General features: G+C 43.7%; 3 protein-coding genes across 8 annotated transcripts in view; 2 read left to right on the top strand and 1 right to left on the bottom strand.

Annotated features, from left to right (window-relative positions):
* Positions 1-429: 429 nt before the first annotated feature.
* C6H11orf16 (chromosome 6 C11orf16 homolog) lies at positions 430-16,848 on the top strand. 3 transcript variants are annotated; one of them, XM_072619499.1, is made up of 5 exons: positions 430-600; positions 2,219-2,403; positions 3,783-3,936; positions 5,870-6,101; positions 6,824-7,710. In XM_072619499.1, exons 2-5 carry the CDS (start codon positions 2,237-2,239, stop codon positions 7,576-7,578), a joined length of 1,308 nt encoding a protein of 435 aa, XP_072475600.1. In that variant the 5' UTR covers positions 430-600; positions 2,219-2,236; the 3' UTR covers positions 7,579-7,710. The 3 variants fall into 3 exon arrangements, with proteins under 3 accessions (XP_072475600.1, XP_072475601.1, XP_072475599.1); XM_072619500.1 differs by lacking the exon at positions 430-600 and adding an exon at positions 14,162-16,848 and having other exon boundaries at positions 607-2,403; positions 6,824-7,516; XM_072619498.1 differs by lacking the exon at positions 430-600 and having other exon boundaries at positions 607-2,403.
* On the bottom strand, positions 16,836-26,347 carry AKIP1 (A-kinase interacting protein 1). Of its 3 annotated transcripts, none has more exons than XM_072619501.1 (6): positions 25,929-26,282; positions 25,696-25,842; positions 24,546-24,626; positions 22,330-22,428; positions 20,138-20,407; positions 16,836-17,301 (listed from the first exon to the last, which is right to left on the bottom strand). In XM_072619501.1, exons 1-6 carry the CDS (start codon positions 25,959-25,961, stop codon positions 17,161-17,163), a joined length of 771 nt encoding a protein of 256 aa, XP_072475602.1. In that variant the 5' UTR covers positions 25,962-26,282; the 3' UTR covers positions 16,836-17,160. The 3 variants fall into 3 exon arrangements, with proteins under 3 accessions (XP_072475602.1, XP_072475603.1, XP_072475604.1); XM_072619502.1 differs by having other exon boundaries at positions 26,056-26,274; XM_072619503.1 differs by lacking the exon at positions 16,836-17,301 and adding an exon at positions 17,308-18,609 and having other exon boundaries at positions 25,929-26,347.
* Positions 26,183-27,779, top strand: part of DENND2B (DENN domain containing 2B) — a 266,149-nt gene continuing 264,552 nt past the window's right edge. For both annotated transcript variants that reach the window (XM_072619488.1, XM_072619491.1), the window contains exon 1: positions 26,183-26,261. The gene's annotated coding sequence lies outside the window, so the exon portion shown is untranslated. The remainder of the gene's footprint in view (positions 26,262-27,779) is intronic.

A 27,779-nucleotide genomic window follows, 5' to 3' on the forward strand; every position in this document is an offset into this window, starting at 1 on the left:
TGCTGGGCTTGGAGTCAGGAAGACCTGCGTTCAAATTTGGCCTCAGATGCTAGCTCTGTGACCCTGGGCAAGTCACTTAACCTCTGCCCAATTTCCTCATCTGTTAAATGAGCTGGAGAAGGAAATGGCAAATCATTCCAGTATCTTTGCAGGGAAACCCATGGACAGTATCGGCAGGATAACTGTGTAGGGAGAGTCTGAACGATTAAGCAACACCCACTTGTTTAGGGCATCTGTAAAATAAGGGGCTTGGGCAAAGTCACCCCTGGGGTCCCTTGCAGCTCTAAAATTGTTATCCATCTGTCATCTGTGGAGTGACTGAGAGACCTTCACCAGGCGCCTTTATTGCTTCCTATTTACTTTCCCTCTTGTTTCTTCCCGGGGATGGGCGTCTTGCGGACCGCTCTTTCTGCAGAAGCCTGCCTAGCTCCGCCCCATCCGGCTGGTCAAAGTTTCAAGTTCGCACAAGCTCAGAGGGCCTCCAGGATGAGCGTTCCAGCTGGTCAAATCTCCATGACAACTTGCCTAGCAACCAAATGCGTTAAAGTCGACGTTGGCAAGGGGTCACCAGGACACTGAAGGGAGCTGCGCAGAGGCAAGGTAGGATGTTGTTGCTGCTAAGTTCTGGGGAGCCCCAGACTCCTCAGGGCCAGACCAGAGCCTTCTCCCCAGCTGGGACAGGACACCGAAGGTCCTCTAAGGTTCAGGTCAAAACTTGAAAGTCTAGGCCCTGGGAGAAAATTCAGAGTTGGGGAGAGGACACATGGGGGGTGGGGGGTGGGGAACTGGCATTGTCTCCTGAGCCAGGGGACAGGAGTCAGGCAGTGGATAGAGTTAAAGGTCCCTGTGACACTAGGGATAGAGAATTAGTCAGAGCTGTATTTGGAGGCAGATCACAGTGTCCCAAGTGCATGGGGTCCCAAGGCCAAGTGGAGTCCCAGTTGAAGGCAGTCATTGCTGGGGAACCCTGCTGGTGAAGAGAGAGTAGGCATATTCGGGGCAGGGGGAGGCTATTTCTTTCACAAGCTGGTCCCCACCCCTTCAGATGCCTGGTGGTCCTCTGCTAGAGCCCTACTGCAGGTACCCTGAGGAAGAATCTAATTCCTTTCAACTTTGATACTTGGGACAATACTCTTTGCCTTATGTTGGTTATAACTCAGAAATGGATTTGGGGTTCAGTCTCAATATAGGGCTAGGGTCAGAGCTGAGTCTCAGGCTGGGAACAGCATTAAGCTTCAGACTGGGATTCTAATGTTAAGATTCATTTTGGAACATAAACTGCTGGTGCAGCTCTGTCTGTGGTGTGGTCAGGTGGTCATAGGATCATAGATCTGGAGATGAAAAGGGCCTGAGAGGTCATTCTAGTCCAAACCCCTCACAAAGGTCCACCCAGAGAAGGTAAGAGACTTTTTCTTTTTTTGTTTTTGCAAGTGACTTTTTCTAGAAGCCACAGGTAGTGAGGAGTAGATTCAAATCTAGGGTCTTTGACTCCCAAGTTCAGCCGCCTTCTCATTGCACTGGGCTGCCTTTCCATCTGAGGCCAGGTCTGGGAATGAGTCAGAGTTTAGGAACTGAAGAAAATGTAGTCTGCCCTTGGAATGGAGATATTTCTCACTAGAATCTCCGTAGGTCTCTTAAGGAAGAGCTGGCCACACTCTGAGGTTGCAGTCAGGAAAGGGAATTTTCAGCAACAGGGGAATTCAGTGGGGCTTTATGTACCAAAGAAGCAACCAAAACCACTGTTCTCTAACTTCTAATATCTCTAAGTAGGTCAATAAATTGAACACTTGCATAGATAGAGGGTTGGATTTGGAATCAGAAAGATCTGGGTTTGAATCCTGTCCCAGATACTTACTGTGTGCCTCTGAACAAATCACTTAACCTCTCTCAGCTCCAGTTTCCTCGTCTGTAAAATGGAACCAGTAAAGGCACTTAACCTCCCAAGGTTATTGTGAACAAGAGGCAATGTATGTAAAGCATTTTGCCAGCTTTAAAGCCCTGCACCAGTGTTAGCCATTATTATATTTTTAAGTTGGCCTTAGAGCTAGAGTTTGTGTCAATGAGCCAGACAGAGTTGAGGCAGCTGTCCCTCTCTTCTGGGCCTCAAGAATAGCAAGTTGTTGTCATGACGTTGTCCTCAGAGCAGGTAACAGCTTTCATTTCAGTTGATGATAGAAGTGCCTGCCATCAGGGATTCGTTGCTGGTGATTGCTCCTAGGCAGTGTCCCTGAAGGTCATGGAATCCTTAGCAGGGCCCTGGATGCCTTCACTCAAGTACTGCAGTGTGACCACAGCCCAGAAAAGTCCCTGTTGCATCGATGCCTCTGCTCAGTGGAACACCCCTTCAACCTGTCCTCTTGTGCTCCAGGTTCCCTGTCTTATCAGACATCCCTCCACTGCAAGGTACCGTCCTCTCTAGGCGATGGTAGGAGTCTTTGCTCTGGGATGAGGGTTGCCTATGACAAAAAGCACACTTAAATAGAATACTTCACAATTCACAAAGTGCTTTCCTTCACAACAAATCTTTGGGAGAGACGATACAACTGCAATTATTATCTCAATTTTACAAGGAGCAAACAGGTCTAGACACATGAGCTGACTTGTCCAAGGGAATAAATACGGCAAGGCTATCGGAGCTTGCCCTTGAACTGTGGTGCGCTCTGCATTTCCAGGGAGGTTAAAAAGTGGCTTTGCAGATTGACTGTTGGCTCTTAGTGTCCTGAATCAAAATGTCTAGATCCTAGGACCTAAATGGTGCCATAGAGTGTTGGACCTAGATTCAGAAAGACTTCTCTTCCTGAGTTCAGATCTGACCTCAGACATTTCCAGTGTGACCCTGGGCAAGTCACTCAATCCTCTTTCACTTTTTTCATCTGTAAAATAATCTGGAGAAGAAAATGGCAAACCACTCCAGTATCTGTCAAGAAAACCCCAAATGGAATCCAGAGTTGGACATGACATCCCCAACTGTCTCCCTCCAAGGAGTCCCTAGGATCATAATTCTTTTCTCTTTGTTTTAGCTTATGATTTTACTATAATATGAGGGAAGTTTGAGATACTTGTCTCAGTTTGCACAGTTTCACATGCAGATGAGGCTTTTATGGTTTGTGACTCCTCTTCCTAGTTCATCCTTCCAACCACTATGCAGGTCAAGACCAATTTTTTTTCTCAGCTCTTTGAGTTACTTAAGAAGCAAGGGTCTTTCTCTCTGAGACCCTGAGACTGTCCCTCAGCTATAGATTGAATGGCTCACCTCAGTGCTACATGAATTCCAGCCCAGAGACTTCTTTGACCTATGACTGCAAAATTTTCCTTAACTAACTTATAATTTTCTTGTACTAACACATTACTGGTCAGCTCCTGAAGCTATCCATCCTCTAAAGCATTATTAAACTTTCTGAATGCATCTTTTCCTCTAAAGAAAACCCTAACATTCCTTTATAATTACACTGTGTCAACACCATCATTCATTAAATCCTCCTCTTTCATATTAGATCCACATACCACAATTGAAAGAATTGCCTTTCCCCAACACTTGCTCTCTGACCTTCTACTTCCTCTTGGTGCTAAATCTTAATGTGTCTAAATCCCAGTCACACTTTATTAGTCACACCTAAGTCAAACTGAGGCCACTTTCAATAGGATTTTTTCACATGGGTGTTGACATGGGATCACTCCTGTATATTTGTGTATGCAGACATCTACATATATGTCATTTCTATGACTTTATTCTTTCAGTGCATTCTTGGCATGTCTGGAGTCTGATTTTTCTTTTCCCCTAGGTGTGCCTGGGCTTGGCCAGATCTACACAGAACTGACCTACAAGGGAAGGGGCCAGCCCTACTGGAGGGACAAAAGGATGGTGACTCACCAGTTCTTGCCAGGAGGGAATCAGATGGCTTTTACTACAGGGCTTGGATAAAACAAACACCAGAGGCAAGTCTCCATCCCTTCTCAAGGCCTCTTCAGAGCTTCCATTTAGCTGCACACAGAAAATAGTGATGAAATGGGCTAGAATGGCAATAAGTGCTCTATTTGCTCGGCTGTTGGTGGAAGCTGGCTATCTCCAAGATTTAAGAATGAATATGTTAGCGGTCATATCTTGTACTTGAAATATTGGTCATGAAAAGTACACTATTCAGAAACGCGTGGTGGTGGGCCTATCCCATGGAAGGAGGAACTCATAGTAAAGATGTAATGCATACAAATGCATAGGGCCTTATATTCATTTTCTTCTTTAATCAGATTAACTTGGTAAGGGAACAGAGGGAGGGTAGGGGCATGCCCATTTTATAGATTAGGAAATGGAGGCTCACAAAGGGAAAAATAACTTACCTAAGACCACACAGCTAGTGAATTATTGAGGGCAGGATTCAGACCCAACACTTCACATTTCTAGTTCACAATCCTTTCCACTGTACTCTAAATACACAAACACTCATAGAAACAAATTCCATCACAAGGAGCTCTACATGAACATGAGGAATGTGGGTGAGTTTTTTTTTCAAGATGATCAAATTCTGAATATCAGTTTAGACTAATAAGAATAAACTTGTTCCAAAACAAAAAAGTTCGAATTAGAAATTATTTTAAGATATTATGTAGTTTTATTATTCTCTAAAAATGAATATATAGCAGAAATTGAAATGCTAATGAAACAGTGTCAGATCTTCTAATCATTAGTCTCCTTTTTAAACTAGCACAAGGCCTTTCCCATTTTTTACACATTTTACATTTTGTTTTAACAAAGCCCAATATCAAGTTACAAATGGATCACAAAATATGCCCCCAAGCAGTTAAGTAAAAAAAGCACACGAGTAATTGTTGACCCAGCACTCCCACACTTCTTTAATTTACTGTTTGATAAAGCACGCAGCCTTCCATTTTTAAAGGTTTAACAAGGAAGGACCAGCAACATCCATTGTATATCATTTGTTTTGTAGACATTTCATGGGGGAATATTGTGTGTTTGGATTGGCTGTCTTCACTCTGCATCATTGCATACGAGGCTTCCCATATTTCTTTGACTTTTTGACATTTGTCATTTTTTAGAATGAAACAAGGTTTCATTACCACTAAATTACCATGATCTACTCACTCACCATTCACCAACGCATCATTTGTTTACAACTTTTTGCTATTGCAAATACATTTGGAGATCATCTAGGCAATGCCTTCATTTTATGCATGAGGAAACTGACATCCAGTGATATAAGTAACTGGCTTACATCACACGCAGGAGGGCCAGGGTTGAGCCCAGGTGGTCCTCTAACACTCTTTCCACATAACTACTCATACGGAAATGTCATTTTCCACTTTCTAAAGCTTTCTTCATAACCACTCTATGAGGTAAGCAATTCTACTTAAGTTGTCCCCATTTTATAGATAATAAAACTGAGACTCAGAGAAATAGTGACTTGTTCATGTTAGAACCAGAATTTGAGCTGATGCTGAGTGACCTGAGTCCCTGTGACCCAGAAGTACTTACTGTGTGCCCAGGCATGTCTTAGGCATGTGTCTATGGGAGATGAGGTGCGCAGATAGCCCCATGCAAGGGCATGAATGGCTTCGAGGGAAGAGGTAGGAGACATTGTAAATGCTACTGGTAGTCCTGAATTACAGGCTGGAGAAGAGAAGGAAGAAGCTAGAGAGAAGAGGAAGAAGAGAGACAGTGAAAAGAAAGGGGCGTATCTAGAGGACCACCCAAAAGTACATGGTTCTGAGGTTGTTTCTTCTGCTAAGTTAGATAAGTTCTGGACAGTACAGGAAGGTTTCTGCATGCCTACCCTGGAAGCAGAGTCCTGGTCCTGGGCTCCTGGGCCTGGGGGATCCCTAATACCATTTCGCATTTTGCCTTCTTTCCCAGCAGCTAGGGAGGCAGGGCAAACTCCTTGTGGAGTTTGAGGCCCTCCATTCCACAGGACCAAAGTCCCCAGGCCCACTACAGAGCACAGCTCCAGAGGATGTCATCCAGCACTCATGGGCCCTAGAGCACTCCCTACTGCCTGGAGACAAAGTTCTGGCACCTTGGGAAGCAAAGCAGGAGAGATATGGGCCAGGCACCGTGGTGCAAGGCCTGGAGACCAGAGACCCTGAGAAAGGTAAGGGTAGCAGCCTCCCTCCTACCACTGAGACAGGAATGAAAAGGAGCAGAGCTGGGTGACTTGGCCCAAAGACAGCAAAGAAACAAGCATGCACACATATATAAGCAACACCCACGTATATATGTATGTGTGTATATATATGTGCACATGTGTACATAAACATATACTACATACATACACATATATACACATGTATGCTCTCAGGGAGATCCCTGATTATTGCTTTTAGTGTCTATGATATAGACCATCATTTGGTATTAAAATGTATAAAAGTATATATTTTTATCTTTCATGTTATGTAGATAAGCTAGGCTTTGCCTTGATATAATTATATTGGGGTCACTCAAGAATTATGGCAGACATCCTGTATGTCAAATAGCCTCAGCCTTTACAATTCAGGGTAGTAGGACAGTATGGGTCTTGTTCCTTTGGTAAGATGCATTATGGTTTTGAAATTTTAAAAGGGATATGTCCAGACCGTCCACCTGTCTAGGAAATATGGAAGTTACAGAAATAGCAACAGAATGTCCTTGGTCTGGAAAGGGAGTGCTATGACTTGTGGGAAAATTGTTGGGTAGGGAATATGAATTGGGATAACACCTCTGGGAACTGTGAGCCACCTCCCTCCCTCCACTGGGAATGAAATATAATATATAATATAAATATAATATAATTAATATAATATAATAATCTGTACTTTTTTTTTTTTGCCTGAGCAGCTTCAGAGGATGAAGAAATCACTGTCTGCTTTTGGAATGGCAGGATGGTCAAAGTGCCCTTGGGAGTAGCCATATGGATACCCCCAGCCTGTTGGGAGAAGACTGTGGAGATGTTGCATAAGCCGTTAACTAGCAGTTGGCCAAAGTCTGGAGAGCATCTTCGCACCATCCCCTGGACTCCCCCTTGCCCTGTCCTGGGAGCTACCCTTGGATATAGCATGGAAGGGCTTCTTCTGGCCTCTTTCTTGTGCCCTCCCCAGCACCTTTACCTCCAGGCCCACACCCACTGTCCCTTGCTGCCTGGTGACTGCCTCTGCTGTTCCTCAGCCTGCTGTACCTGGTGGCCTCTGACCAGGACGTTAGAGACCACAACTGGAGACCACCTGGAGCCAGACCTGAAACCCCCAGTCCAACTTCTGGAATCAGACAATCCCAGAGACAAAAAAATGGCAGCTCATGCTTGTGTGGATGTTACTTCCTCCTCCTCCTCCTCTTGTTCCTATTCCTTCTCTTCTGAAGAGGAGGATTTGGGGAGTGATCTGAAGAAAGCACTTCCTCAAAGGAAGATGGTGGACAGCACTGTCAACACCGACACCAGCCTTTTTGAGAAGCCCCTGAAACAGAAGGTCCTTAGCCAGCCTCACTGGAAATACTGGAAGAGAAATGGCCTGGAATCCAGTCATAGAAAGCCAGGTATGTTTAAGTTCAGTCACCTCCAGGGGAGAGGAGACAGGGGCATGCTGGTAAATGTTTAACAACTGGCTCTCTGAAAAAAAATCATACTCATCATGTAATTTCAAGTTTAATCAGCATCATTATCATTTTCCCCAGCATTTTCTTAAGTCTGTACATTCAACAAAACAATAAATCAAACCTTGATTTGTAACATTTACTGATTCCCAAAGTGAATATTTATTTATTTATTTTTTTTAATTTAACTTTTAACATTTATTTTCACACAATTTTGGGTTACAAATTTTCTCCCCTTTTATCCCCTCCCCCCCCCCAAACCCGAGCTTTCTAATTGCCCCTGTGACCTATCTGCTCTCTCCTCTATCCTCCCTCCCTGCCCTTGTCTCCGTCTTCTTTTTTGTCCTGTAGGGCCGGATAGCTTTCTTGACCCCTTAACCTGTATTTCTTGTTACCCAGTGGTGAGAACATTACATTTGATCCTAACACTTTGAGTTCTAACCTCCTTAGCTCCCTCCCTCTCCACCCCTTCCCCTTGGAAGACAGGCAGTTCAATATAGGCCATATCTGTTTAGTTTTGCAAATGATTTCCATACTAGTTGTGTTGTATAGGACTAACTATATTTCCCTCCATCCTATCCTGTCCCCCATTACTACTATTTTCTTATGGTCCTTTCCCTCCCCATGAGTGTCGACCTCATATTGCATTCTCCTCCCCATGCCCTCCCCTCTATCCTCCCCCCCACCCTGCTTGTGCCCCTGTCCCCCACTCTCCTGTATTATGAGATAGGTTTTCCTATCAAAATGAGTGTACATTATATTCTTTCCTTTAATGGAATGTGATGAGAGTAGACCTCATGTTTTTCTCTTGCCTCCCCTCTTTATCCCTCCACTAATAAGTCTTTTGCTTGCCTCTTTTATGAGAGATAATTTGCCCCATATAACTTCTCCCTTTCTCCTCCCAATATTTCTCTCTCACTGCTTGATTTCATTTTTTTTTTTAAGATATGATCCCATCCTCTTCAATTCACTCTATGCACTCTGTCCTTATGTATGTGTGCGTGTGTGCATGTGTGTGTGTGTGTACTCCCACCCAGTACCCAGATACTGAAATGTTTCAAGAGTTACAAATATTGTCTTTCCATGTAGGAATGTAAACAGTTCAACTTTAGTAAGTCCCTTATGACTTCTCTTTGCTGTTCACCTTTTCATGGTTCTCTTCATTCTTGTGTTAGAAAGTCAAATTTTCTTTCCAGCTCTGGTCTTTTCATCAGGAAAATTTGAAAGTCCTCTATTTCATTGAAAGACCATTTTTTCTCCTGAAGTATTATACTCAGTTTTGCTGGGTAGGTGATTCTTGGCTTCAGTCCTAGTTCCTTTGACTTCTGGAATATCCTATTCCATTCCCTTCCATCTCTCAATGTAGAGGGTGCCAGATCTTGTACTATCCTGATTGTATTTCCACAATACTTGAATTGTTTCTTTCTAGCTGCTTGCAATATTTTCTCTTTCACCTGGGAATTCTGGAATTTGGCCACAATGCTCCTAGGAGTTTCTCTTTTTGGATCTCTTTCATGCGGTGTTCTGCGGATTCCTTGAATGTTTATTTTGCCTTCTGGTTCTAGAATCTCAGGGCAGTTTTCCTTGATAATTTCATGGAAGATGATGTCTAGGCTCTTCTTTTGATCATGGTTTTCAGGTAGTCCCAGAATTTTTACATTGTCTCTCCTGATTCTATTTTCCAGGTCAGTTGTTTTTCCAATAAGATATTTCACATTATCTTCCATTTTTCGAATCTGCGCGGTATGTTCTGAGATATCTGTCTTTCTCATAAAGTCCTTAGCGTCCATCTGTACCATTCCAGTTTTGAAAGATCTATTTTCTTCAGTGAGCTTTTGAATCTCCTTTTCCATTTGGTTGATTCTGCTTTTGAAAGTTTTCTTCTCCTCATTGGCCCCTTGCACCTCCCTTGCCAACTGAGTTAGGCTAGTTCTCAAGGTGCCAATTTCTTCAAGATTTTTTTGGTTCTCCTTTAGCAGGGAGCTGATCTGCTTTTCATGCTTCTCCCTCATCCCTCTCATTTCCCTTCCCAGTCTTTCCTCCACCTCTCTAACTTGATTTTCAAAATTCCTCTTGAGCTCTTCCATGGCCTGAGCCCATTGGGTGGGCTGGGACACAGAATCCTCGATTTCTGTGTCTTTGCCTGATGGCAAGCATTGTTCGTCCCCATCAGAAAGGAAGGGAGGAAGTGTTTTTTCTCCGAGAAAATACCCTTCAATAGTTTTACTTCTTTTCCCTTTTCTTGGCATTCTCATCAACCAGTGACCTGACCTCTGAATGTTCTCCTCACACCCACCTCGCCTCCTGGTCCTCCCAGCCAGCGTTTGGGGACTGAGATTCAAATGCTGTTTCCCGCCTTAGGGTTTTTGGCCGGGGCAGGGCTGCTATTCAGTGTGAGAATTAAGATCAGGTGGTCAGGGGCAGGGCTGCCTCCCTGGCTCAGTTCCCTCCGGGGGTTTATGCTTAAACCTTCCACAATGGATCCAGGCTCCCGCCTGTTTGGGGAGCCCCTGTCTGTAGCCGCCTCTCAGCTTCTATCTCCTGGGGGGGCCCGAGCCATGGGGGCACCCCACTCCCCTCTCGACCCGCCAAAGACACTCTCTCACCTATCCCCGTCAGTCACCTGTTGGTGGGGGGGCTTGTGCCGCCGCTGGAGATCCCGTCTCTGGAGCCTTCTCGGATCTGTACCTCTCGGATCCGCGGCCGCCGCAGGTCCAGGCTGGGCTCTGCGTCTGCAGCGGGACGGACCTTTTGCAAGAGGTTTGCAGGTCCCTCTGTGGGTGGGGGGAACCGCGTGGCCGCTAGAGATCCCGTCCCCGTAGCCCTCTCGGATCTTTTCCTCACTGTGTCGTGGCCGCGGCAGGGCTGCTCTCTGCTCCCCGTCCCGGCACCCAGTCCACGGCGCGAAGGACCCCCCACGAGAGGTTTGCAGGTCTCTCTGGAACAGAAATCTCCCTCGCTCCAATATTCCGTGGTCTCTGGGTGCAGAATTCGCCCTGGGTTGGTTCCCTCTGCCGTTCTGTGGTTTGTGGGTTCGGAGCTATGTGTATGTGCGTCTTTCTACTTCGCCATCTTGGCTCCGCCCCCTCCAAAGTGAATATTTAACAGTAGGCTTTCAGGAGCTGATTTTAGCACATGCCTGCCTTGGGGGGCAGGGAGAAACAGGTGATTTTTTCTTGTTAAAATCAGTCCCTGATCCACTTTGATGTGGCCACCTCACCAGAGCTGGACATAGGCAACCCTTTGGCATTGGGTTGGAAATCCCTTGAAGGTGATCATGTAGGAGGAAGGTGAAGGCTAGGAGTTTCTGCCTAACTTGAAAAAACTGGGATTCAAAATAGAAAAATCTGATGGGAAAAGAAGAAATGAATCTTTTCTGTTGGTTGCCATCTTTCTTTTTCTTTATTGTAATTCTAGGTCTGTATGGAGGCCACTCTCATGAGGGGGTAAGAGTAACATATTCCTTCAAATTTGGTCAGTGACGGGTTTTGGTGTAGTCACAAGAGCATGCAGTGAGGGTCAGGAAGCATTTCAGAGTTGTAATAAACCACACACTGAAGATTCTTGGCCTGTCCATTGAAACCCATAAATAGTTTCTGTGAAATCCACTACTAGAGCCCAGCTAGAGCCTAGTTACAGTGGCCAAGACCCAAGATTCCTGGACTTACTATCTGAAATGGGGTTCAGAAAGTCGTTGCGTGTACTTACTGCTTACTGCTGAAGCTTATCTAGCTTACAAAATCTTTTTGCTTTTATTGTATCCTCATGATAACTCTGGGAAGAGGAGACACTTCTAGTGAAAGAGCTGAGATTAGAACCCAGGCCTTCAGGTCTAAAAGACACCACATTCTGTTTTTCCATCTGGCCTGTGGAAGGGTAAAGGATGTGGGATTTGTGCTTTGAAAGAACGTAGGGCTTCCCATAATGAACCTTTCCTTCCATTCTGCTCCTGGCCCTCTTTAGTTTGCAGGGAAAGACACTTTTCAGTTCTCTTATTTTCTGGCTTCTCCAGCATGGCCCCAAACCCTGACTTTGCTCTGAGAACTTAAACTGCTATTCTCTACCAAAAGGTCCAGAGTGGGCCCCTCGGGGGGATTCTGGTGAAGTGGGGGAGGGGGGCTCTTTCTCTATCTTGGAGTGGCTCATTTTGACTCCTTGTTGGATCTTCTATGTTTCTTCAGGCAATAGTTTCCCCAGCTGTGAGCAAGGACAAGACGAACCCAGGTCCAGAACCATTTCCAGCTGGCAAGGCTGTTTATAGCATGCGAGCTGTCCAGCTGACTTTTTCTAATTTACATCTTGTTAAGTGGCAGGGTCTATAAGAGCTAAGAATTATAATAGTTCTGATGGATCAGGAATCCCTAGGCTCATTTCATTGTCTGCATCACTAATAATGTAGACCCCCATGTCCTATATCACAGACCAAGGGGAGTAGCCTGTTTGAGGCCACTGTTCTATCTCCATGGAAGATGCTTCCAATAACAGGTCTCTTAGTCCATGTGAACCTCAAACTGTTCCTAAAGTAAGATCTCAGATTGGGGGTGAAAGGGAGTCACATGGACCTTGGAAATAGAAAAGTAATGTCTTTAATAGGAATTGCTGACCATTCTGGGACAGGATGGTCTACGCTTACTGAAGTATTATTGGAGACACGTGTTAATCTGGTGGGGTGGTCTAGAAAGATGGGACTCCTTTTAGTGTCCTCAGGGATACAGGAAGCCTGGGGGTGGTAATGCATATGGATATAATATCACCTCCAACCCATGTGTAGTAGGGACACTAGAGGCTTCTAATTTTGGCCTGTTCTCATCATTGGGAAGTCAAGCTAAAATCTGCTAACTTTTGCCTATTGTTTTGGTAGGGCCCAATGAGCAAATTGCTGTTGTACCTTTCAAATATTGCCAAATTAGATTGCCATTTTCTACCCTACCCCCACCCCAGTCTTCTCTAGGTTAAATATCCCAGTTTCTTTAATTAATCTTCCTATTAGTCTCAAAGCTACTCATTATCCGTTAGACCTGTTCTAACGTTAATGATGCTCTAAAAAGGAATTCAGAATTGAACAGTGTCTCAAGAGTGGTCTGATCAGGGCAGGACCATTTGTTTTCATGTTCTGGACCCTGTTCTTCCATTAATGTCATCTAAGAGCGAGCTTGTTTGCCAACATGTCACAGTGCAGAATTGTTAAGCTTGTAGTTCATGGGAGATCACCCTCACTAGTTTTTACGTGAACCACTTGTTGACATGTCTCCCCTATCTTGTACTCAGGCAATGAAACCCAAGTATAGGATTCTCTGTCTCTCTATCTCTGTTTCAGTGCCACCTCTGACTGGTTGGATGACCCTACTGCTCTAGGGAACTAAGTTGCAAAGAGATGCCAACCTGCTTGGGGAGGGAACTTTTCCTTATCTGAGAGTTCCTTATGCTAATGAAATCACAGGTCCTGTCCCTACCTACATCCATATCGTGTGTCGGACCCAAAAATTTAGTGCAACTTTCAACTTTAATATCTGAAAATATGTAATTGCTTAGTGTGACTCCAGATGTAACACTTCTGTTGCACTTTAAGGTTGGTAAAGCACCAGTGATACATATATTCTCTCGTTAGGATACATTATTTCATCCCTCTACATTCTCCTTTTACCAGTGTAAACCACACGCCCTCCATGACTTAACAGTAAAAGTTCTGAGTAAATTTTATCTTCAGCCTGCTTTGCCAGCCCATTGGCTCTGTCATCCAATACATTAGCTGTCTTTCCTGGCTTCATTTCATATGCAGGTATCATTTGTGCCTTCATCCAAATCATTAGGCAGCTTGATGGTTTGGTGGATAGAGAACTGGACTGGGAGCCAGGAAAGCCTAGGTTCAAACTGTAACTTGTATTTCCTAGCTTTTGACTCCAGTCAGATCACTTCGCCTCTCTGTGCCTGTTTCCTTGCCTATAAAATGAGGCTAATAACAGCACGAATCTCACAGAGTTGTTCTAAGAATCAAATGGGATAAACCATGTAAAGTGTTTTGCATACTTCGATATATAAATGCTAGCTATTCATAAAAATTGCCCAACTTTGCTTTTTCAGTTGGCCTCAAGTGTGTCTCTTCTTTCTACCCTGCCCCTTTACTTTTATTCTTCATTACAAATCACAGGCTCTTTGAGAGAGAAAACACTCATTCTGAAAAAGTCTTCTCAAAGCCCGGTTAGATGTGAATTGCATTTCACCAGCACCATTTTACTCCATATCAAGTGGTTTGGGATTTTGTTTTGATATATTCTCTCCAGTGTTACTTCTCCCTTTCCTATTATGTATCATTTTTGTCAAATGAGATAATGTGTTAAAGCATCATATGTCAGCTACTATTAGCTTAATTTGGCATAGCAACTGTTTTGGGAATGTTCTCTATCTCTATTTCTCAGGGTGATCTACCTAAGAATCTACCAGCACAGATCAAGGGTCCTACGCTTACATCAGCACATTGTGTGGAACAATACAGCTTGTGTTTGACCATCTCTTCTATATGATTGCACAGTTCTTTCCCTGAAGAGTAATGGCAGATGACTAATTCTGAAATTTTCTTCTCTTTCAAAGGTAAAGAGTCACTGAGGAAACTTATAGACACTTGAGACTTGCTCTGCCCAGGTACTGTTCCACCCTCTGGAATAACCCCTTTGGTATCACAGCACAACCAACATTAACTCATTCTGGGATATAGGAGCAAGGTGTCGCTGCAGTGTCCTGGGGAGAGAGAGGCAGCCAAAGGAGATGCTGGAATACATGCTGTAGTGGTGAAAGCTGGGCCACTGCACTGGCAAGAAACAGGCCTGAAGCCAGAGCAGCCCCTGGCAGACGAGAAGGAGGCTGAGTGGAAAGAAACAGGTCCAAGGCAGAGAATCCCAGAGCATTTCTGTAGGAACAGAACCTTCAGGTTACCAAGTAAAGCACAAGGGCCCAAACAAGAGTCACTATGGGTTGTTATCTCAAGGCAATAAGAGAATTAACTGTATATGAAGACTCCTTTTTTTAAAGTTAAAAATAAAATTTAATTTTTAAAAAATGGATCTTCTGTTGAATCAGACAAAATGTGAAAGATCATAGGATAGGCACATCAAGGTCATTGAACAAGAAGAGGAAGGGGCTGCAAGGATGATATAAACTTCTAGATGGATCTGTCGAGATGTTGTGATCAACATTGCAGGTGACCTCACAAAAAAGTGGACACAAGCTCTGTGAAAGAAATTAACCTTGGGATAACTGATTAGAGAAGTTACTCTTTATTAGTCTTATTTATAGGTTCTCTAATTTTGTTGGAGATTCTCAATCCAACAGACACTTAGGGGCCTGCTAAGCTACTGTGCACTAGTTGCCAAGAATATAAAAAATAATATGAAAGACATTTTCTGTCCTCAAGAAGCTTACATTCTACCCACACCACACAACATGTGAACGAGTCTGCATGTGATTACTTCTTAAAATTATTTTTTCCTATCAACAAAGATCTTCCTTTTCCTCCTCACCACTCCCCACTCCTCATCCCTTACCTCGAGAACTAAAGAAAAACAAACCCTGTTTAAAAAAAGAGTCAGTGAAAACAAATTTCTACATTGGCCATGTCCAAAAAAAATAATATTTGCCTCTTCTGAACTCTTTGTTTCCTCATTAACCCTCTGGAATCATGATTCATTATTACACTGTCCTAATTCCTAATTGCTTCAGACTTGTTTGCCTTTAAAGCCATGTTGTTGCCATTGGATATAAGTTGTTCTGGCTCTATTCATTTCCCTCAGTATCAGAGCATATAAATTTTTCCATTATTTCTCTCAAACCATCCCCTTCATTTCTTATAACATATAGTATTGTTGCATGGATGTACAATAACGTGTTCCTTCATTCCCTAATTTATAGGCACTCCCTCAAATTCCCATTTTTTGCCACCTCAAAAGAGCTATATTTTCTGCCTTTCCTCTAATTTCACCTCCTCTCCCTAACCCCATTTCCCTATTGAATGAAATGTATTTCTGTACCAAACTCTGCGTGTTCTTCCTTCTTTGACCAGTTCAAATGTAAATGAGTTTGATGTGTGTGTGTGTGTATAGATAGATATAATTTATATGTAAATGTGTGTGTGTATATATATATATATATATATATATACACATATATACACAATGTACTTATACATCCTAATCAAGAGATCATTTTCCCTAACCTTCCTTCTTTCCCTTCCTCACCCCCACCCTCCAGTGTACTCCTTTTCCTCTTCTTTCCATTATTTTTCTGATCTTCAAAGCCTTCTAATTACATTCCCTTTTTTGAACCCTGATGATGATATAGATCAGAGGGGACACATGTATCATCTCTCCCCACATTAGAATGTAAGTAGTTTATCCTTTAGCTCATGATCATTCATTCATGTTTACCTTTTTATGTGGAGATTCCTTTTCTAAAACCATAACATGTCAGATAGGCAGGGATTTTAAATATTCAGTCCAACCTGCTAATTTTAAAGAGGAGGAAACTGAGGCCCAGAGAAAGGAAGAGGTTTGAGGCCAAAATAAGTTGAGGTGCCAAGCTGGGCCTTGAGCCCAGGGCTCCTAGCCCCCTCTTCCCACGTTGCCAATCTGCCTTTTGAGGCTCCCTCTCTGTATTAGTTTTTCACATTTCAAGGGTTAAATTTTCTAATTTAACTTATTTTCTAATTTTAAACTATATCTTCATTACAGGGAATATTAGCAATTTTTGCAGTGAAAGTTTTGGGGGCTTTTTGTTTTTCAAATTCAAAGTGGACTATATTGCCAGGTAGGGTGCCTCAGTAAATCATAGGTATGGAAAGAAGTTAAATGAGATGTGAAATACTGTTAGAATTTTTTTAATCTTGTAGGAAGTACTAAGAGAGTAACCTAATAGTTAAAAAAAAATTCCATAAAACAAAAATGAACAGTCAAGATCACAAGTGATATCAATAGTGAGCATAGAAATCATTATGCACATGGTGGGGTTCAGTTCCTGCCTCGTCCTGCTAGACTTCTCTCTCCTCAGTGAATCTGTAAGAGGTCTCTGCAGTCCTGCCTCTGATTCTCTGCGGGTGGCTTTGTGAAAGGAGATGGAAGAGTTGCTTCAGATTTTATATACATATATGAGATGTTTCTGTAACAGTAGCCACAGGGTGTGTGTTTGGGGCAGTTTCACTTTTTATAAGCTGGCCTAAACTGCTTTGTAGGATGTTTATTTTACCCCCAATAAAAGTAATAAAATCAGAATGAAATAACCTTCCAAAATTTCTTTCTTTATTTCTATGATTAACTTTGTACGGAAAAAGAAAACAATCACAATTTTCCAAACAAGTATTAAGGCACATTATTTCTCACATTCAGACTGAGGAAGGCTAGAGATACATCCTTCCTCTCAGCTTTCAGAGAATTCAGTTAAAATAGTCCCCAAGACAGACAGACCAGAGCCCCTAGGAGATCTGACCTGTTTGATTGGCACTACATATACATACCCTTCATGTATAAATACTGATAAAGAGAACCACAGTGTGGTTTGATTTAATTCTCTTTGCTATTTTAAAAAAAAGGTATTGACCAGTGTTAAAGGGGGAAACTCAGATCAATGATTTGCCCTGAATCAACCTCTATCATGTGTGTTGTGGTTACATTAGGGGACCCCACTGTGACAGCATAGGTCCCTGGAGAAACTTCTATTGTGATGTCCACGGAACTTGTTCTGGTCTGGAAACAAAAGATGGATATTGATGGGTTAGAGTTTTGTGGTCCCCTTTATCAAAATCACTTTCCCTACCTAGACTGCAGCTTCTTCATCCCCCAAAATGACTTCTAGTAGCTGCTGCTTCAATGTAAGAATGAAATAACGGTGGGGTGTGGTTCAGTTTGTCTTTAGGAGGAGCTGCTCATCATGAAGTTAGGTGGCAGTTTGTGGAAAAGAAGGTAGATACCAACACTGGTTTATTAGCTCAGATGTGCTATAGCAGGGAAGTGCTTTGGATGAGGAACCATCTTAATGAACAAGGCTCTATTAAACCTATGATAATGGTGACGATGGTGATAATGGATGATGAGGACGATGCATTTCCCTGCTTTTAAAGCCCAGACACCCTGGGGGTTGATTTCAATATAGTCATTCAAGTAGTTTAAATGACTTGCCTAGGAAAAGCCACTGGAAGGTTGGCTTTCCCTTTCAGTGCCTACCCACAGGTAATGGGAGTTAATGGAAAGATTTGATTCAAGCTTAGCAATGACCACAGATGTCATTGTCACAGATGACACAAGGATGTCTTGAAGTTATGTGGCATTCAAACTAATTCAACAAACAATTTATTATTTTTAATTATTTATTAATACTTTATTATTCCTTATTATTATTAATTAAGCACCTACTCTGTCTAAGGCCTTAAGGTTACAGGTTCCTCTCCCCTGGTAAGGTAACATGCTGGATGAATGCCTGGGACATAGAAATTAAAAACATGGTCCTGTGGAGCCCATAATAATGGGCTGCTTGTTTTCCTTTAGGCAATAGATTGGCATGGTGCCTAGCATGTAGTAGGCTCATAATGTTAGCTGACTGAGTAAAAGATGCTTTAGCAGATCTGTACATTGGGAAGCTTATTTTAGCAGTTGTGTGCAAGACAGAACTGGAGACAAAGGAGTTGGAAGCTTTTTTAACAGAAATATGATGGGGGCACAGCTGTGATCTAAGAAAGGAGCAAACTGGGAGCAGAACTTCCTTTATTTACCACAGATGTCGAATGGTAGAGAGTTGTGTGTGTGTGTGTGTGTGTGTGTGTGTGTGTGTGTGTGTGTGTTCAGCGTGGCAGAATTTCTATCAGGTATGGGCTGATGTGGGGCATGTGTGGGGTCATGGAAAGAGGTCTTGCCTTAGAATCAGGAAGGACCCGGATTCTAATCCTGCCTCAGGTGGTTACTAGTTGTGTGGATCACAGTTAAGTCATTTAACATCTTTCATCCTCAATTTCCACATCTGTAAAATGGGGGTGATGATGGCTGTAGTACCTCTCTCTGCTGCATCAAAAAACCATATCAAAGTAAAATACTAAAGCAATATATCAGTTTCAATTCTTATGATTATATACCTGTAGCAGCAATAGGAGCATCTGCCATTGTGAAGAAAAGGTGATGTTTATGATTTAACAAGGAACTACCATCTTGAAAAAGCTAGATCACCAACCCTCTCATTTTCAGCCATGGATTGAGAGGGTCATCCTGAAGTCTACACACTTTGCTTCATACAACTGATATGTATCACAGAGATGTCTTTGGAAAAGTGTGCCTGTATCAGATTTGCAGAATCCTGGAGGATAATCCAGTTGTGGTTACTCTCTATTAATCTTACACATCAGGAGACCCTGGCTGCCTGGAAGTCGAGCTCCAGGTAACTCAGGAAATGACAGAAAGATCAACATGTTCCCAGTTAATCAGTATAGGAGCATCTGGGCCAAGAGCTTAAATTAGAAGTAGGGGTAAATAATAATCCTAAATCACATGTGCAAAGCAATTTAGACCACTTAGCAGTCACCTTCCTTACAACATTCTTGTAAGGTGGCCAATGGAATTATCATTTTTACTTTGCAGATAAGAAATCAAAACTTAGAAAAAAGTGACTTCTCCAAGGTCACACAGCTTGAGCTAGAACTAGAACCCAGGTCTTCTAAGATCCTTGCTCCTCCTCCTCCTGCCACCACCATATTGTCTTGGTTGTTAATACCAGTAATGATCTGTATTGTAGCTGCTTAGCAATCTGGGTGCAAATATTTAAGGAAATTCTTATGGTAACAAATTCCAGTCACTCTTCAGGACTCTTCTGTGAATTCCCCCCCCCCCCCCCAAATTGTTTCACACAGTCAATAAGCCACTTCCTACGTGAGAAATAGTAGTATCATTATCTGCTGTGACAAGAAGATTTTGGAGGGAAGTGGTTGATGGCCTTCTGGCGTATATTTTGTTTGGACCAGACCCCTGCAAAGCTCTGCTTTTTGGAATTCAAAAAAGGATTTTCAGTTTGGAAGCAAGAGGGTCAGACCACTCCTGCTGACTTCACAGCTGGTGGAATTTCATCGGAATCTGGTGTTGGCACATCCTGACTGCAGGAATTGGGACTCAAATAGCTCACATTCTTTCCAACCACAGCTATGCGTTCAGGCACAAGGAACATCCTGTCACTTCAAACAAAGGGTGCCTGGGGTGGGAATGGGGGTGAGGGTTAGTGACCCAAAGTTGGCCAGCACCATTTTTCTTTCATATGCTGGACTGTCCCAACTTAAGGCAATTCTGTATCCTGTAATACCCAGAGGAATGGCTGAGTTCTAGCTTTTGAGAGGAAAGAATAGGTTTTAGAACCAGAAGGCTGCTTAACCATCATCTAGTTCCAATTCACTTATTTTACAGGTGAGAAAATGGAGTCTCACCAAGGTTAAGGAACTTTCCCAAGATTTTAGAAGCAGAGCCAGCATTCAAACACAGGTCTTCCAATCTTAAACCCAGTGCTGTTTTACTACATCATCATGTTAAAAGGCAAAAGGTAGGAACTCACCACAGACTTGGATGAAGATGACCCTTGGCCAAACCTGGAAGATCCTGGGTCAAACCTGGATGATCCTGGATCAAACCTTGATGGTCCTGGACCAAGCCGAGATGATTCTGGGTCAAACCTGGATGATCCGGGATCAAACCTGGATGATCCTGGATCAAATCTCGATAGTCCTGGGCCAAGCCGAGATGATTCTAGGTCAAACCTGGATGGTCCTGGGCCAGTCTTTGTTACTTGGTAGCTCTCTCTAGGGTCATGGGATGTGGATTTTTTCTAAGGATTAGAGTTAAGATTTGATGAATAGCACACTTAGTTTTATAGGTTTCCAGGTCAGCTCCAATTTTCTGGATTGTTGACAAGATATGACCTTTTCCCCAGGCTTGTTCTGCTACTTCTTTCTACTAAGTTTTAATTAAGACTGATCCTGGACTTACATCCCAACACACACTTTGGCACACCTAGAACCCTAAGAGGGTTCATTCAATGAGTTCTTTGCTAAGTGATTTTTTGTTCTCTTTCATCTTTAGCTTTTTTTTCTTAATGTGAATGAATTCTTATACTCTCCGTTCTCCTCTAACACAGAAATATATAATTTCTTATGGTGTAGGCTGAGCCAATTCCTCATTGAGATTTTAATCCACTTTCTCCCAGCATGTCTTCACTCCCCCTTCCTCGACTGAATATATAGAATGTCAAAGCTAACAGGGATCTTGGAGATCATCTGGATGAATGGCTGTTAACCTTTTATTTTTGTCATGGACCCCTCTGGCAGTCTGATGAAGGTTATGAACAACCCCTTCATCATAATATTTTTAAATGCATAAACCCCACAGAAACAAAGGAAACTAAATACATTTAAATATAGTTATCAAATTTTTTAAAAAGTTCACGGACTCTAAGGTAGTATACAACTCTTTAATTCAACAGAAGAGGAAACTGAGGATCAGTAACTTGTATAAAGTGAAGGGAACCTGAGACCTGTTGGCAACAGTGGCACTTGGAGGGGAACAGAGATCCAAACTCCCAGCCAAAGGCTGTTTGGGGACATGTCCCAGCAGGAAGACTTCTGTAGTATTGGGGCCCATCTCACCAACAGGAGCTAGAGCTAACCCCTAGAGCTGTTGCTCTGGTTTTGTTTTTTTTTTTTTTTAACCATCTTGTTCCTTACCCATACTCCTCTAAGACCCCTAGAGTCTACTTAGACCAAATAGCAAATTACTTGCTGGGCCATGCCATCCCAGCTTGATTATTCTGGAGTACATTTTTTTATAACCATTTTGTTTAACCACAAAAATCTGCAGGTCACTAGACTTAAAACAAAGTACTTTGCTCTTTTGGGTTGAGGGTTTTTTTCATCATAACAGTTTAAAAAAGTAACATCCTTGGCTCTCTCAGAATGAGGTAGGTGGACATTGAAAAGGATAAGTTTGTAGCAAGGAGCCTTGACAACAATGTAAGCTTTTTCCTGACTCTAAGGAAATGCTCCAATCGAACTGAACTCAGTCCCAGTTATAACGGAGACCTCAAAATACTTTTTAAAAGATGATCATATCATATCATATAAGAACACTGGACTCAGGGTCAAGAGACCCAGTCAGTCTTCCATGTGCTATCTTGTGTGATCTTAGACAACTCATTTCCCCTCTGTGGGCCTCAATTTCCTCATCTGTAAAATGCCGATCATAAAACTTGCATCATTTCCTTCACAGAGTTGCTGTGAGGAAAGAACTTTGTAAATGTGTTATAGAATCAGTCTTAACTTTGTTTCATGTAAAAGGCATGACTATTTTTTTTAAAGTCCTCTGCCCACCCCTGCAGGCTCAGAATGCTCTGAGGACCCCCTTACTTAAATGGTGAATGTCAGAATTACTGAATAATCACAATGCTCTCAGAGGTCTGAGAGGCCAGCTAGTCTGAGCCTTACCTGGACAGGAATCTACTCTCTAGTCTCCCTGCCAAGTGACCCTGCAGCCTTTGCTTGAAGGCTGCCAGCCAGGTTGTAACTCCAGCCCAGGCCTGTAAGAAGGATTCAGAACATAAATCCTCTACTTCCTCATTTTGGAAACATTCTCAGGCTGCTGCAGCCATCCACTGCTTGAGGTAGGAGAACCCAGTGTTACGTTAACCCTAGAGAACAAACAGTATCATGTCAAGTGTCTACCATGGGAAAGCTGAGGATTTAGAAGGGCACTCACCTGTCTCACCCAGGAAGAGGACATTGGGTCCAACTGGTTTTGGTGATATCTGCAGACATGATTCAGCGCTGCCTTTTCTCGTGCAGAATTATGAAACCTCTGCAGAACACAATACAGAACTGAGATACCCAATGTCCTAATCAGCGACTTTCAGAGCTAGAAGGAGCCTTCGAAGTCATCTACTACAAGCGCTCCTGCCTAGGAGTCACCTTCTCGTTCGAAAGAAGTGAGTCTTCCAGCCTCCCCCATGACTCCTCAGCTGTTCACCAGTTTCTCCAAGACCCACACTGAGAATAACACCAAGGGGAGAGTCGGGGGAGAGAAACGTCAGTGTCTTTTCAGTTCACCAAGGTCTCTATTCTCCAAGAGATTATACTCCATGCTGGGCAACATGTCGGCTAAGAATCAACATACTTGGCATCACTTTGCTGCCATCTGCTGCTTCTCTGCTCTCCTTGTACAACAGCAGCAGCCTGGACCACCAGAACTGGGCAGTACAGTGCTCTGAGCAAGGTCCTCCTAGGACAACCTGGGCAGCCACTTGCCAAGGTGACAAAAATACCCTCTGTGCATTTCCTGTCATGGGCAGTAACAGACTCTAATGAATAGTCAAGTGTTAGTCAAGTGTTTACTGTCCCATCTTTGAAGAAGGGGAGAGGGATCTCATCAAAATCTAGAAGGGCAAAGAGCAAACCACTGACTAGCTGCCTCACCTGTGCTAGGTGGGTGGGGGCTCAAGCAAAGGAATGCAGAGGGTGTTTCCACCCCTGTGGCTGCTGTTCTCTCCTTGACTTTCCCCCTCAGGGTTAACTATAGACTTATTCTCCATCATGACTCATTGAAGGCACTGAACTCACTAAATGAAACCACAGTGCAAGGACAGAATGAGGAACTTTCTGCTAGAGGAATCACTTCTGGGTATCATAATATCTAAGTGTCTGTGCCTAGGCTAAATAAAACACTCAAGGACAACACAGGAGAGGCTCCATGATTATCTCTCCTCTTCGAGGGATTTCTATGAAAGCAAAAAAGATATTCATTTGCTCAAATGCTTTAAAATATCTTTAACCATGAATCAAAAGGTGCTTTCTTGTTTTTAAATCGAACTAATGGCTAACATCTTATTCTGGAGTCACTGTGACTTTTGAATTGAAGTGGAAATGTGTTCAGAGATGAGAAGAGAACTTTCCCAACAGGAAGGTAAGAATGTAAAAGAGAGCATTTCCTTCCTGTTGAAGTGGCCTTTATTAAGATTATGAAATAGCCTTTATAAAAGTTTTCCTTGAATGTCCCAACATGGGCAAACATGTCAGTAAATTAATAGAAAAGTTTAGGATGGACCTTGAGAGGCTACATAATGGGTAGGTTGGCACCTAACTCTCACCTTGATGGAGGAACACTATTTTGAATTAAATATCTACAGAAAGAAGTGACCACCATCACTGTCATCATTGTCGGAGAAGGGCTAACATCTCTCATGCCAGCTTTCAGCCAACTTCCTCATGTTCTATTAATGGAGGTGAACACTTGATGGTCTTTGCTCTGCATGGTACAGTGTGTGTCTGCCTGAGAGCTATTATCATAAATCACTTGAACCAGATGAAATAAGTGGAACTTTAGGTTTGATTCAGTGATATATATATATATATTTTTTTGCTATCAATTAGGAAAAAATGTAGATTTGGCCTATAAGGTTTTTAAAAACTTGAGTTCAGTTTTAAAAGGATCTAATACATTTGTGTCTAGGTCAGTTTAGAACCTAGCAAATTTACTTTGTTCTGTTTTTTGATTCATGCTTTAGTTTAGTTCAAGTCTCTGGCTTTCACATCGCCTCTTAGCTGACCTATGCTATTCAGTCCATTTAGGTTGTGTTCCACTCTTCAAGACCCCATTTGGAGTTTTCTTAGCAAAAACACTAGAATGGTTTGCCATTTCCTTCTCCAGTTCATTTTACAGATGAGAAAACTGAGGCAAACAGGATTAAGTGATGTGTCCGGGGTTACATGGCTAATAAGTGTCTGAGGCTGGATTTCAACTCAGGAAGAAGAGTCTTCCTCGATTCAGGCTCAGGGCTCTATCCTCCTAGCTGCCCCATTCTGGTAGAGATGACCTATACCTAATCCATAGTTCTGCCAGTCAATACTGCCCACATGAATTCCTAGAAGAATTATCAAAGTAGCAGGCTGGTCAGGAGCATAGGTTTTGCCTGGACTCACCCCACACTGACTTGAAACATAATCCATGTATGCCACCATCGATTTGAATGAAGTATTGAGGTTTATCGGTTTCCCTTCTTCCTGTTGGTTGAACAAATGGGACGTTACTGGTGAGCTTCCTACTATGTTTTATGCCTCTGAAAACTTCTGGATTTTGGACTCTTGAGGTATGGCATATGTGTTTGGAGAATTGCTTTCTGGCTACCGGAATGTAAAATAAACTTTGACCTAGAAAAGTGTTGTGGTGTCATGGGGATTTAAAGTCAGGGGACTTGGGCTCATGTCTGGCTTTGTTATTCCTCGTATGACCTTGGGTAAGTCTTTTCTCTTCATACTTTAGTTTCTTCATCCCTAAAATGAGGGATTTGGATTATATAATCTCACAAAATTCCTGTTTTAAGAGGGAGAGCCAGCATACACTTTTTAAAAAAAAACTTTGGATGACATGATTTTAGAGCTGCAAGAAGCCCTAACAATTGTCTGAAAAGGAATCTCAGAGATCATCTAGTCAAATTCCTGTATTTTACAGATGGGGCAATTGAGTTGCAGAGAGAGAGAGAAAGGAAGCCTATCAGAAACAACATGGCAGATACACTAAAAATCAACTCTCAGTCAAAATTAACTTGAGAATAACCACTCTCAACATCTCTATCTACTACCATAAGGCTCTATAACAGGTGGATTTTATAGCTTTTCTGTGCAAGTGACATCCATAGACCTGAGTAAGATGAATCTCTTCAACCACTGGTGGGCCTAATGATCCAAATGTCTAGGCTTCTTAGAGAACATCTAGTCTAATCCTCTCATTTTACAGAGGAAGAAACAACTAGAAAAAGGGATCGTGACTTGTTCAAGTTCCTCTTAGTAACAAAATTAGGACCAGAGAACCCAGGTCCCCTAAGCTAAGTAGCCAAGACACTTTCCCCGGGCATCGACGGGAGGCGCATGCGCACGAGTTCAAGCTCAAGTTTCCTGGTTAGGTTCAGTGACAAGAGCCCTCCCCACCCATCCCAGCCCTCTACAACAGTGACAATAGTGTAGGAGACACAGGGCTAGTGGCGGGAGCTAGGCGGCCGCCAGCAGAGCTCTTCTCTAGGCTGGGTGGGTCCTGGTTATCGGTGTGCGCTCCCCAAACGTCCCAGCTACAGACCCGAAGACCTTCCACGTGTGAGCACCAGTGGGCAGCTCTGGCCTGCGCCCGCTGCAGCAGCTCCTGGCTTTGCCTGCAAAGGCGCTTCAGGGTTGCGCTGTCCAGCCAGTTCAGTGAACGCTCCTCGGGGCCGTGGTCCATCCTACCCTGCTCATACACAGAAAGGGGTTATCGTGGGCTAGGGGCAGGGGAGGTGCAGTGCCACCTGGGCAGGAAGGCCGAGGGCCCCTCACCTGGGCGATTACCCCACCAAGGGGCGCAGCCATTGGCACAGAAAGCCTGCGCCCCTTCCTCCAGCAGCGCTCTCGGCCCAGGATGGAACGCGACACCACATGGCATTCCCAGCCCGCTCTCCCTTACCTGGTTCTGCTCTCAGGGCGCATGCGCTCCGAGCTCTATCCGGACCCGGTATGGCCCAAAGAAGAGAGAAAGGGAGGGGCGGGGGTGGGACCAGGGCTGGGGAGAGGCGGGGCTCCGCTCCGCGCGGGGTGCGTGGCCGCCTGTTGTGCTGTCTCCTGACGTCAGGGCGCGCTCTGGGGGACCCCGGTGATCGTGGGCGGGCGGCGGTCAGTCTAGGGACTGGCGGGGGGGTGGGAAGATGGGGGGAGCAGGGCGCCCAGCCCACCTTAGTCTGAGCCGTCTTCTGTGGGTTTGGGGCAGCCTGTGGGGAGGGGGGGGAAACGCCCCCATTCGGGGGCCTGTCGGGCTTTTCCCTGGGAGACGGAGCCCAGCCCCCGCGGGGAGGCGAGGCTGGTGTGAGGTCTGGCCACCACCACCCTGCCCGGACGCCCGCTGTTGGCTGCTGCCCACGGGCCCCGCCCCCCACTAGGCCTGAGGTGGAGCCTTTTAGCTCGACATTTTTGGAAAGCTACACCGTGGCGCCCGACCTGACTTGTTGCGGGGAGTGCTCCCTAGCCAAGTGACGGGCATGGTGGGTCCCTAATCAACAAGCATTTAATAAGCGCCTACTATGTGCCAGGTACTGTGATAGGCACTGGGGATACAAAGAAAGGCAAAAGCGTGTTCCCTGCCCTCAAGTTGCTTACGTTCTAATGGACCGTGGGCAACACGTAAATAACCAGGTCTATACAAAATATGCGCAGAGTGTAGTTCAGTCGTGTCAGAGGTTTTCCGTTTCCTTCTCTAGCTCGTTTTACAGGTGGGGGAACTCAGACAAACAGGGTTAAATGACTTTGGGCAAGTCACTATTAAGCGTCTGAGATTGGATTTGAACTCGTCTTCCTGACCCCAGGACTCTGCCCAGTCTGTCATTTAGCTGCCTCGTATGTGAATAAGATTTAAGTGATAGATAGTAACTAATCTGAAAGAAAGAGATAGTAGCTGTGAGGCTGGGTTAGCAAACAACTAGATTTAAAAACCGGGTTAGCTTCCTAGGGTGAGTTTGAAAGTGAGGAAGCAGGCCAACACCCAAGGTTTCAAGTCTGTATGCCTGGGAGGAGCTGATGGTGTGTCCTATCATGATAGAAAGTCGTTTGGAAGAGGGAATAGTTTGTGGTGAAAAAGAATTTCTCCTTTGGACTTCTTGATTTTGAGATGTCCAAAAGGAAGTTTGGGGTCATGGGACCCCATTTAGGAGGGATCACAGTCTCCTGATGAAGTCTTCTAACTCTAGACCTAGACCTAGTCTTCCTCATATGCCACAGGATGTGTTCTCATAGGGGAAAGAGCACTGAACATGGACCTCAGAAGACTAGAGACTTACTTAATAGGGATCAATCTGGTCTAAACCCTTTACAGATGGGAAAAAAGGAGGCCCATAGAAGTCCAAGTGACTAAGTTAGACAGATGGTAAGGTAGTAGAGCTAAGATATGACTCCTTGCCTTCCTAACCCACCATTCTTTTCATCTAATGACTTAGAAGACTTGGGGCCAGTTGTGGTCCCAACACATACCATCTGGGTATCCTGGACAAGTCCTTTTATCATTATAAAATGGGCATAATATTTAACACTATCTAATATGGAATGTGTCCAGGAAATTACCTTATATTAAGGTGATAATATAATTATAGGTGTTCATTTATTACACCATCTAAAACAACCCCCTTCCACATCTTTTAATAA

Source organism: Notamacropus eugenii, chromosome 6 (assembly GCF_028372415.1).
Source record: "Notamacropus eugenii isolate mMacEug1 chromosome 6, mMacEug1.pri_v2, whole genome shotgun sequence".
Classification (NCBI taxonomy): domain Eukaryota; kingdom Metazoa; phylum Chordata; class Mammalia; order Diprotodontia; family Macropodidae; genus Notamacropus; species Notamacropus eugenii.